This window comes from Balaenoptera musculus, chromosome 15, assembly GCF_009873245.2.
Source record: "Balaenoptera musculus isolate JJ_BM4_2016_0621 chromosome 15, mBalMus1.pri.v3, whole genome shotgun sequence".
NCBI lineage: Eukaryota > Metazoa > Chordata > Mammalia > Artiodactyla > Balaenopteridae > Balaenoptera > Balaenoptera musculus.
Window position 1 is genome coordinate 1,548,096 of NC_045799.1, and position 11,002 is coordinate 1,559,097.

At 66.0% G+C, this 11,002-nt stretch overlaps 1 protein-coding gene across 1 annotated transcript; it reads left to right on the forward strand.

The window, feature by feature from the left end:
• The first annotated feature begins 6,075 nt into the window (after nucleotides 1-6,075).
• On the forward strand, nucleotides 6,076-9,513 carry HRH3 (histamine receptor H3). Its single transcript, XM_036827012.1, has 3 exons — nucleotides 6,076-6,325; nucleotides 7,366-7,532; nucleotides 8,578-9,513. Exons 1-3 carry the CDS (start codon nucleotides 6,076-6,078, stop codon nucleotides 9,511-9,513), a joined length of 1,353 nt encoding a protein of 450 aa, XP_036682907.1.
• Nucleotides 9,514-11,002: the final 1,489 nt, after the last annotated feature.

Sequence of the window (11,002 nt, forward strand, 5' to 3'; positions counted from 1 at the left end):
AGAGCATTTATTACCTCTGGCCCCCACCGCAGTTGCCCCTGCGCCTCCCCAGCTGTTCGCACGCCCTTAGATCAGACCTCCTGCAGGGACCCCTCCTCAGAGTCCCTTTTCTCGTGGTTAACATCTCCACTGGCACCGTCCTTAGGAGGAAAGGGCAACAGGTGAGGAAATTCAGACCCAGGGTCAAGTCCCCCCTCCCATCAGCTCTCCAAACTGTGCCCTCTCCAGCCTCTGAGCCCCTGCACCTGAGTCTCTCCGCTCCCTCCACGTGGACACCAAGGCCCCAGAACTCTTTTTTCTGGGGGCCACTGACGCAGGCCGTGGGATGGGGGTGACCTTGCCTCTAAGCTGGCAGCACTGGCTCCAGGAAAGGGGGGCGCAGGCCAGGAGGGAGGGCTGCCGGCCTCCTTCCTGCGGGTCGCCGCTGGGGAGGACTCCAGAGCCTTCCGGCCCAGGCTCTGTGGTCGGACGTGTCTGGTGGGCGGAGAGCTGCCCCTCGTCCCTCACCCTCTCGCCCTCATTCTCACGCTGGGCCCTGTGCTCACAGCAGCCAGGCAGCAGAAGACACAGATGCCCAGGAAGAAGGCCGTCTCCGCAGTCCCCAGTCCCACTGCCCCACCTGCCCCCCACCCGCCCCCCACCCGTGAGCTTCATCTCGGGGGCCTCCCACCGAGCTCTCAGTGCCCAGGCCCGCTGTCCCCCCAGGACCAGGCAGGGGCTCCCTGGACACTGCCAACAAAGAAAGGCACTGCCAGGGGAAGCGGCACAGGCACACAGGACCCACAGGGGACGACTGCCCAGGGTGGGGTTCAAGTGACATTGACCACATTGCTGTAAGCTCAAGCAAAGCTGCCCCAGCTGGCCACCAAGCCAGGCCAAGGGGGCTAATTTTGGGTGCTGTTGGTAGCCCTGTCTTCCTCCTGGGGAGTGGACAAGAGCATAGGAGAGCAGCCTGGAGCTGCAGGAAAGAGATCTTAGGGGGACACTCCCTTCTGGGAATGAGGTGGACACAGGGAAAAGACAGGTGGAAAGAGAAGTTGTTCTTTGAGTTCCTGGATGCAGCTGTATCTGAAGCCCACCTCCTGGACTTTTCAGCCACGGGCAACAATAAACACTCCTTTTCCTTAGGCTTTTTTGAGTTGGTTTTCGTCATTTGCAGCCAAACCACAGCAACTGTATCCCTGGTTCTCCTGTCCTCTCTCTCCTTCCTGCCACCTGGGCCATGGGCCCAATTCAGCCTTGTCCCTAAAGGCAGGGAAATCAGACTCAGCTTTTATTCCAAAGCGGTGACCTTGGGAGACATTCTGATCACACCTGTGCCCTGAGCTCATCAGGATGCACCCGGAGCTGGCTCAGAATATCACCAGGAAAAGAAAAAAAAAGAAGACAAGGAACAAAAACAGAAAAATCTGCATTCCCATATGCCAGTGCGCTCTTGCAGAAAGAGAGAAGGCAAATAGAGGTTCCTCTAAAGAGGTGTCATGGCACCAGACCCAGAATGCTGACAAGCGCTCCAGCAAATGTGCCTTGGCCATAAGAGCAGGACAGTCGCCCTGCAACGGGCCACCGCGGCTCCACTCCCCTCGTTATCTCTCACTAGGGGCCACGTCCCGTGCAGCAGGGTAGGGCTCCGCGGGCAGGCGCTCTGGTGAAGGAGAGGTTTCCCAGCTCAGTGGGGCAGCTGGAGGCGGAGCCCGCTGCCCCGTGACCGTGACCGTGACCGTGACCACGGGCGACCAGGACAGCCTCCTGCTGCTCAGACGCCGGCACACGCAGCTCCGTCTCCCCAGCCCAGGGCTCCTCTGGCCCCAGACCCAGAAGAGGTGAGCGGGCTGCTCCTGGGCCAGGCCTCGGACTCCAGGGCCGGCGCTGGGCCTGGGGGCCCGATGACCTCTCCCCCAGGAGGTCCAATGGGCCATCATCTATCTCAACACGCTCAAATCTGAGCACCCCCTTGACCCCCAGCTCATTCGTGTCAACGCCACCCTCGAGGCATTTGAGCCAAAAGCCTGGAGCCAGCCCTGACCCCCCTGTGTCTTTCTCTCACACAGCTCGTGTGTCCGCTTCGGCCCAGAACCTGCCCGGCTCTCCCCTCCCCCACGGCCACCGTTGTCCTCGCCTGGAGCCTAGCAGCGGCCTCCCCACCGGCCTCTCGGCTCTGCCCTCACCCTGCTGGAGAGTGTTCTGCCCTGAAGCAGGGAGGCCTGGCTCACCGTCTCTCAAAACCCTCCCGGGCCTCCCTCAGCGTCTGCACAGGGCGTGAGGCACCACATCTGCCCTCCCGCCGCCCCGCCCCCGCGGCCGCCACAGACGCACGGCCCCCCCCCCCCCCACCTTGTCCTTTGCTCCCGCGGTCCCCTCTGCCTGGAACGCTGCTCCCTGCAGATCTCCACCTGGCTGCCTCCTGGAGGTCTTGGCTCGACTCCCTGGCCATCCTTCCAGAACCGGAACGCAGCCTGTGTTAACTTGGGTCCTCCAGGAAGCAGACGCGGAGACAGGGTCCAAGGTCGAGAGGTTAGTGGGGACACCTGTGAAAGACAAAGGGAGCAGGTGAGGAGCGTTCAGACCGCAGTGCGGGTCTGACACGTGCGCAGGGAGAAGGTAGGTAGGAAGGGGGAGCCCCCCGGGAAAGTCTCAGCCCCCCACGGGAGCCCCAGAGCAGACACTGCACACAGAGGAGTCCCACACGACAGCTGCTGACCAGACGCCCGGGAAGAGGCTGCTCTCAGCTGGGGCGGTCACCGGCCCTCCTGCCAGCAAGTTCCCTGTGGAGGGGCCTCTGAGCAGCTCACGTCTGTGCAGCAGGTTCTCTGCTCCATGCGGCAGGAGGGAGGTGGGTGGGGCCCCGCCGCTGCAGCGGGTCTCGGGGCCCCTCCACTCTCCAGCCTACAGCCCTCCTCAGCTGTCACCTCTGCAGATCTTGGGGGCTGAATGAACGAATCAACTGATCAATCAGTGGATGAGCTATCTCCTGTGTGAGGGGTTTGCAGGGGATCTGAGTTCACTAATCTAGGGCTTACGTGATTGGGGCATTGCTTCCTTCTGGGACTGCACATTTTGCACCCCAAATGCTGGCTGTTTTGACAAATGGAGAAACTCGGCCCCCAGGCCACGCTCTTTGGGGGTGTCCAGGTGAGCTGAGAATAGGGGCCCATGTCCCCCAACGCTCAGCCAGCCTTTCCTAGGGTCTTGGGGCATTCCCTGCCATCCTGGGGCCTGAATACCCACTCCTTGAGACAGAGACCTCAGGGCAAGATGCCCTGTGGACAGTCACGTGGGGACCTGCCTCATTCACCCCAAACTGCCTTAGCCAAGTTGGGCCCAGCCCAGAGGACTCTAGGCTCCTGTCCCACCAAGGTCTAGGCCCCAAGAGTTAGTACATTTGCAAGCTCAGGGGCCTTGATCTCAGGGCTGGGCCAGGAGTGTAACCGTTAAGAGAGGGGCCTCTGGCCTTGTGTGACCTTGGGCAGGTAGCTTCCTGGGCTCTGTGCAGGCTGCTGGTCCTACCCACTTTGTATGCTGAATTTCGGGGGGCTGATGAGGTCATGCGTGTCAGTGCCAACAGGGGGCGCTCACCACCCTTGGCCATGGCCATCCTCAAACCTCTGGGCCAGCTGTGGCCCTCCTCCTGATGGCCTCCATTTCAAGAGGAAGGTCTCCACACTCAGAGAAATTTGGTAACTCCCCCAAGTCACCCAAGTGCCAGGGTCTGAACTGAGTCCATCCCCTGCGTCCCCCGCTCTAGCTGCTATGGGGTGAGAGACTGCCAAGGAAAGCTCGCGAACACTAAAGGCCACAAGGACAGCCGGGCCCCAGCTTGACTGAGGCTTTAAAGCGGCTGCCCTCTGCTCAGACTTCCCTCCACCCTGGCCAGGAACTGAGGCTGGGAGGGGACTCCAGCCAGTGAGGAGAGAGCCAGGGCCCCCCTCACTCCTCACCCACCTCCATCTCCGGAGGCCTGGGGTGGGGTGCGGGTGCGCCCTTGAAGCACTGGCTGGCCAGCGCCGGCCTTGGGGTGCTTGTGCAGGAGCGGGCTCTGGCGGGGTCCGGGCGGCAGGGAGCCGCTGGCGAGCACAGAGGACGGCCAGTCCTTGCCCAGCACCAGAGAGGCAGGAAGGCTTGGATGGCGGGAGCGATGGGGTCCAGCGGCACCGCACTGGGCTCCAGCAGCTCTCCACCTTGGCTCATCCAACCACCAACTGGTGCCTGGTCCTGGCAGAGCCCTGCCCACCATGCAAGTTGGGGAGCTGGGGGAGCCTGTACAAGGAGCAGGGCTTGCTGGTGGGAGGGGTACAGCCAGCTACTCAGAGAGGGCTTCCGGGAGGGGGAGCTGGAGCCCCACACCTCTCCCCCAGCGCAAGCTGCGAGAAGCCATAGAACCGTGGATCCTCTGGGGCTGGGGTGAGGGTCTGGGGTCTCCTCCCTGCAATCAGCCCTGAGGAGGGGGTAGGGGAACCCGGCACCCCTCCCTCACTCCCCAAAGTTTCTAAAGCACCTCGGGGCTAGGGAGAGCGGTGGGTCCCAGCGTGATGAGGAAGCTGCTGGAAGTGCGGGTGCCTGTGCGCCCGCGCCTGGGGTCCCCCTGCTGCCCCACCCCCGCACGCAGACGCGCACTTTTCTGTCCTCTTTGAGGCTTCGGCAGATGTGCGCCGCTGGCGACAGAGCAGCGCCGCTGCTTCCCTCTCCCTCGGGCGCTGTTCCCTCGCTGTCTGCGGTCTGATGTGTGCGCGTCTAACTGCCGTTCGTGGGTCCCCAGCCCGACGCTGGGCGGCTGTTTCCCTGGTCTGTGGGAGTCTGTGTGTCTGCATGTGGGCGTGTCTGTCTGTCTCGCTGTGTGTGTCTCGTCCTTGACCCAGTCTATCTGAGCGCTTGTGCCTGGGCGGAGGGGGCGCTCCCTCCCGCCGCCTCTCCTCCCCCCAAACCCTCCCCGCAAACCCTAACGCAGCGCGCCGCCCCGGCTGCGCCCCGAGCGCAGTGACCTCGTCGGTCCCTGAAGCACTGACTGCCCCACTGCGCTGTCCACCGGGGGGACCCGTGGCTGGGTTCCGAGCCGATGGTCGCTCTCCCTTCAAACTAGGGCCGCCTGAGCCCAGGGTAGGCACGCTCCCCTCCCAGCTGGGTCCGCTGGATCCCCATTTTCCCTTATGTAACTCCACATCTGTCTGCGCCTTGCAGGTCACCCTGGACGCTGCGCTGGGTCCTGCCCACGGGGAGACTCAGATTCAGAGTCGAGTCCCACGCATACGGGGGGCGGAGCGAACCCCTGGCTCGGGCACGGCTATCGGAGACCCCTCCCATCCTTTCTCCTCGGGAGGTTCCTTTCTCCGAGAACTGCTTGCCCGAAGCGTGAAACGAGGAGGGGTCCCGTGGGGCAAGTTCCCCCGAGCGCGGGCGCAGGTGTTTCCCCTCACCCGCACTCCAGATCCCCACAGGCGCCCCGGCTCCCGACGAGGGCCGGCCAGGGGTCGCCGGGGCCGAGGGCACGGGGCAGGCCGCGCGGTCCAGAGGCTTCTGTGTGCGAGCGCAGGTTGAACGCAGGCGAGCCCCCAGCTCCGGCGCCCGCCGTGCCGGGCTCCCCGCCAGCCGCCGTGCACACTCGGGCTGGGGCTCCGGCTGCCCGCCGGGCACGCGGCGCTGTCCGTGGTGCTGCCGTCGCCGGGCGGGGCGGGGGCGGGGGCGGGGGCGGGGCGAGGGCGGCAGCCAATGGCGGGGGCGCTGAGCGGGGCGCGGGGGGCCGCGGGCTGGGCCCGGGGCTCACTCTGCTGCTCTCGGCACTCGGGGCGCACGGACGCTCCGCCAGCGGCTCGGGGTCCAGCTCCGCTCCGGGTCCGCTCGTGCTGCAGAGGTCGTGCCGCTGGCCCGATTCGGCTCAGATTCCGGGCCGGGCCCCCTCGGCGCCGCCCGCCCCGGCCGCGGTCTCGGCGCCCGCGGACCATGCGCCGGGTACCCCCCGGGGAGCCCGGCCGGGCCGAGAGCCCGCAAAGACCAGGCTCCCGGGCCGGGGTCCCTCCCGGCCGCCCGGCCGGCGGTCCGCGCCCTGCCCTGCGCCCCGGCGCCGTGTGAGCTGGCGGGGCCATGGAGCGCTCCCCGCCCGACGGACCGCTGAACGCGTCGGGGGCGCTGGCAAGCGAGGCGGCGGCGGCGGGCGGAGCGCGCGGCTTCTCCGCCGCCTGGACCGCGGTGCTGGCGGCGCTCATGGCGCTGCTCATCGTGGCCACGGTGCTGGGCAACGCGCTGGTCATGCTCGCCTTCGTGGCCGATTCGAGCCTCCGCACACAGAACAACTTCTTTCTGCTCAACCTCGCCATCTCCGACTTCCTCGTGGGTAAAGCCCCCAGCCCCCGCCCGAGCCCAGGGGCGCCCTGCCGGGTCGGGCCAGCGGGGATTGGAACGCGCGGACCTAGGGTGCCTTTGCCTCGGGGACACGCCCCGCTAGGGGGTCCGGCCTGGGGAGGGGGCATCCGGGACTCGTGGGGAGGTGGGCGCAGGCGAAGTTCCTTGCCTCCCCGGCCGCGGGACTCGGGCTGGGGAAGGATGTCCCCGGGGAAGGGGTCCTAGCCGGCGGGCGCTCGGCCAGGCGCAAGGCGCCGCGGCCGCGGTGCAGCGCGGGCTCCTGCGCCGTAGCTAAACAAAGGCTGCAGAGGACTCAGGACATGGGGAGGGCGCTGGGGGGGAGGTTTGGGGGAGGGGACATGGAGGGGAGATCTTTAGAGCCGTGTTGGGGGAGGAGGCCATGGGGAAGGCGGGCGGGGTGCGGGGAGAGGCTCTGAGGAGCGCGCTCTCACGTGTCCGTGCGCTGCTGCCGGCTGTGGGGCGGGGCGCAAGGAGGGGGCCGGCGGACCAGACACCTGTTGGGGCTGAGACAGGCGTCTGCCAGACGCTCAGAGCGGGGTTGGCGGCGGGAGCCGCCCGCGCCCGCGTGGCAGCAGTCAAGTGCCCTTTGAGTCCGGAGAAAGGCTTTTCTGAGCTGATGAGGAAGAGCTATCCAAAGGCCAGAATAGGAGCTTGGGATCCAGCGGGGCCAGAGAGGGAGGAAATTCTCTTTCCTTCCTCTGGGCACTGGGAGGGCTGGGCAGAAGCCCAGGAATGACCAGACCAAGGCTCTGGGGCTCGTTGCGCCCAGCGGTCCCCGCACCTGGATCTTCCTCCTGCCCCCAAGTCCGGGGGACCCAGTGGGACTGGGGGCCGGGCAGGGGTTGAAGGCCAGGTGCAGTGCGAAGAGTGTGCCTACGAATGAGGCAGAGGGAGGATTGCTGGTCCCAGAAGGGCCACCGAGTGACCCTAGGTCCTGCCTGTCTCTCGGCTGGGGGTGGGGGGTCTGAGCCCTGCGCAGCCACGGCCCACCACGGCCCTCCTCTCCCACAGGGGCCTTCTGCATCCCCCTGTACGTGCCCTACGTGCTGACTGGCCGCTGGCCCTTTGGCCGGGGCCTCTGCAAGCTGTGGCTCGTGGCGGACTACCTGCTCTGCGCCTCCTCTGTCTTCAGTATCGTGCTCATCAGCTATGACCGCTTCCTGTCGGTCACCCGAGCCGTGAGTCTGGGACGCGGGTGCCCATGTCCACTCCTGGGGGAAGGGTGGTCAGGAGCGGCCAGGAGACGCACCCGGCAGGGGGTACGGCCACTTCTGAGTGGGCAGTGCTGGGTGGGCTTGGTCCCCCCTGGCCTCACACCTGACACATCGGGCACTCTATGGCCAGCTGCCCACTCGGTAGCCATTTGCTGCCAGTAGGACTGGTCCTGGTTCAGGCAGAAGGCACAGTGTGGACCTGAAGGAAGGGGGTCACTTCAGCCTCCACCCTGGAGCAGGTCCAAAGTCCCTGGAACTAAGGGAGGATCTGGGCCAGGGGCCCTTGGTGGTCCCTCCCCACGGGTGTGCGTGCCTCGGGAAGACAGGCTCCACGAGCTTCCCTGGGCGTGGTGGCCGCCATGAGTTAGGGACCCTGGGCTGCCTGGACTTCCCACGTCGGTGTCCTGTGGGCACCGGGCTGGCGGCACTGAAGCAGAGGTCACTCCAGTGCAATCTCATTTTCTCCCTGATGGCTCCATCAGGCACCCCAGGGCCCTCCGCTGGGGACCACATGTGTCCTAGTCCAGGGAGGCAGTGGGACAGAGTGCAGAGAGCATGGGTTTCGAGCCAGCTCTGCCCCTTGAGCCGACCCACCTGTGTTCTTTCCTGCCCTGCCTGATTCATCAAGAAAGTGGGGATCATGCTGGAGCAGTTGTGAAGATTAAATAAGATGGTATTGAAAGGTGCCGAGCAGAGAGCCTGGCACACGGCAGGGACTCAAGTGATCGGACAGCGACGTGACCCCCGGGGGGAGCGCACAGCTGGTGGGGCGACGGCAGACAGGCAGACCGGCACAAAGTTAGGATTCTGGGGGAGGTTCCGAGGCCGTAGGAGAGTGTGACAGGGCCTCAGCCTGCCCGGGATTCATGGGGCGAGGGGGGGAAAAGCGAAAAGCATCCCCGCCGGGGAAGGCGTGCACAGAGGCCCGGAGGCTGCTGGGAGCTGCGAGCGGCAGCGGCTGACCTGGGCTCAGTCCCCTTGCCTCCTGACCCAGCGTGTCCCACCGCAGGTCTCCTACCGGGCCCAGCAGGGCGACACGCGGCGGGCAGTGAGGAAGATGGTGCTGGTGTGGGTGCTGGCCTTCCTGCTCTACGGACCCGCCATCCTCAGCTGGGAGTCCCTGTCGGGGGGCAGCTCCATCCCCGAGGGCCACTGCTACGCCGAGTTCTTCTACAACTGGTACTTCCTCATCACGGCCTCCACCCTCGAGTTCTTCACGCCCTTCCTCAGCGTCACCTTCTTCAACCTCAGCATCTACCTGAACATCCAGAGACGCACCCGTGTCCGGCTGGATGGGGCATGCGAGGCGGCTGCCTCGGAGCTTTCCCCCGAGGCCCGGCCCTCCCCGCCGCCGGCTGCCCCCAGCTGCTGGGATTGCTGGCAGAAGGGGTGTGGGGAGGCCGTGCCGCTGCACAGGCGTGGGGTGCGGGGCGGCGAGGCAGCCCCAGGCACGGGGGCCGAGGCTGGGGATGCAGCCCTCGGGGGTGGCAGCGGTGGAGGTGCCGCGACCTCGCCCACCTCCAGCTCTGGCAGCTCCTTGAGGGGCACCGAGCGGCCGCGCTCACTCAAGCGGGGCTCCAAGCCATCCACATCCTCGGCGTCCCTGGAGAAGCGCATGAAGATGGTGTCCCAGAGCATCACCCAGCGCTTCCGGCTGTCGCGGGACAAGAAGGTGGCCAAGTCGCTGGCCATCATCGTGAGCATCTTTGGGCTCTGCTGGGCCCCATACACACTCCTGATGATCATCCGGGCCGCCTGCCACGGCCCCTGCGTCCCCGACTACTGGTACGAGACGTCCTTCTGGCTGCTGTGGGCCAACTCGGCCGTCAACCCTGTCCTCTACCCGCTGTGCCACTACAGCTTCCGCCGGGCCTTTACCAAGCTGCTCTGCCCGCAGAAGCTCAAGATGCAGCCCCCCAGCTCCCTGGAGCACTGCTGGAAGTGAGCCGGCCTCCACGGGCACCTGGGAGGCAGGGGCAGAGCCCTCCACTGCCACCCCCCTCGAGGTCCTGGGTTCCCGGGCAGCCGGGCCTCGCCACCCTCCACCTGGCTGCCCCGCAGGCGTGAGCCCTGCCTTGTCTTCGGCCCACCTTAAATGCCATGGCAGCCTCTCAGATCGTCCGCTGGCAGTTGATGCAGCCTGGCGGGCGGCTGGACAGGCCCCTGCTACCTGAACCGGAATGTGGCCACCCAAATCCTGCTCTAGCCCGGGAGGGACAACCCAGGGGTCCCAGCCAGTCTGCCACCCCCAAGGACAGTGGGATGGCCGGTCGTGTCCACGCTTCACACAATCACTGCTTGGTGTCTTCCCAAAGCAAGTTCCTGGTGTGCGCGCCAGGCCTCCAGAGCCAGTGCTCCGCCCCTGCACGTGCACACGCCTGCACACCCCTGCACACCTGCCCCGTCCCAGACAAGCCCCGGCCACTGGCTTTGCTGCTGTCTGTCCCCTGCTCTAGCCTGGGACCTGGCTCCTTCACCCCTCTTCCCTCCAACTCTCTCTGCTCCCCAAGTGCCGGGCACTCCCCAGAGACCTCACGGCAGGTCATCCGCTTCTCCATTCTGGGTGTTTCAGGAAGACGGAGAAGAAGAAAACACGTCCGTGAACTCGCTGTTCCTTGGATGTTTAATGAAGAGAGACAGAACTGCTGAGGCGCTCAGGGCTGGATTGGCAGGTGTGGGCTCCCACGCCCTCCTTCCTCGTGCTGCCGCTTCCGGCTGCTCTGCGCCAGCGGCTTCTGCCCACCCCGCCCCGCAGCTCGCGGTGCTGGGCCCCGCCTGGCGGCTCTGAGAGCGGCCAGAGCCCCGGACGCCTGCTCGTCCAGCAGGCTGCCCTTCTGCTCCCTCTACTCAACCAGAGTTTTCTGGGATTGAGGGGGACCCAGCAGCGCCCTGAGGGTCCTGGGGCTCCCAGGGGCAGTCGGAGGAGACCAGGGGCCGGGTGCCCAGCAGAGGGGCCGCTTCGCCATATCCCGTGCACCCGGTTGGCACTCTGCATGCTCCGCTCCCCGCGCACCTGCTGCACTGCCCCTGCAGACCCCGAAGTCCACAGTAAAGTGTATTTTTTTATTGGTGCTGATTCCTGAGGACTTTGTGGGGGTGGCTGAGCGCCCGTACTCCAGTCGGGGACGCAGGGGGGCACAAGAGCACCCAGGTGGGCATGAGGCACGGGCCTGCCCCTCCCCCTGGCCTCAGTGTCCTCTTCAAGCGGACGAGCCCGGCGGTCATTAAACCAGGGTTTAATCCTAACAAGCGACGTGGCCCCGGCAGTGCCCCGCCCGCTCCCCACTCCAGTCTTGAAAACACGCGCCACAGCCCTCACCTGCTGCAGCCTGCCTGTCCCCAGGACAGGAGTTCTTACTGCTCTCAGCCATGCTCTTCCCCCTGGGGAGCTTCCAGGGGTGTGGGGACTGGAGCTGAGCTTGAGGGCCTGGGCC

What these genes read in the sequence shown, in the direction of transcription:
- HRH3 (XM_036827012.1), top strand. Translation starts at nt 6,076, where the DNA reads ATGGAGCGCTCCCCGCCCGACGGACCGCTGAACGCGTCGGGGGCGCTG. An exon ending in CATCTCCGACTTCCTCGTGG is followed by an intron (nt 6,326 to 7,365) that starts GTAAAGCCCCCA and finishes CCTCTCCCACAG; the next exon opens with GGGCCTTCTGCATCCCCCTG. An exon ending in TCCTGTCGGTCACCCGAGCC is followed by an intron (nt 7,533 to 8,577) that starts GTGAGTCTGGGA and finishes GTCCCACCGCAG; the next exon opens with GTCTCCTACCGGGCCCAGCA.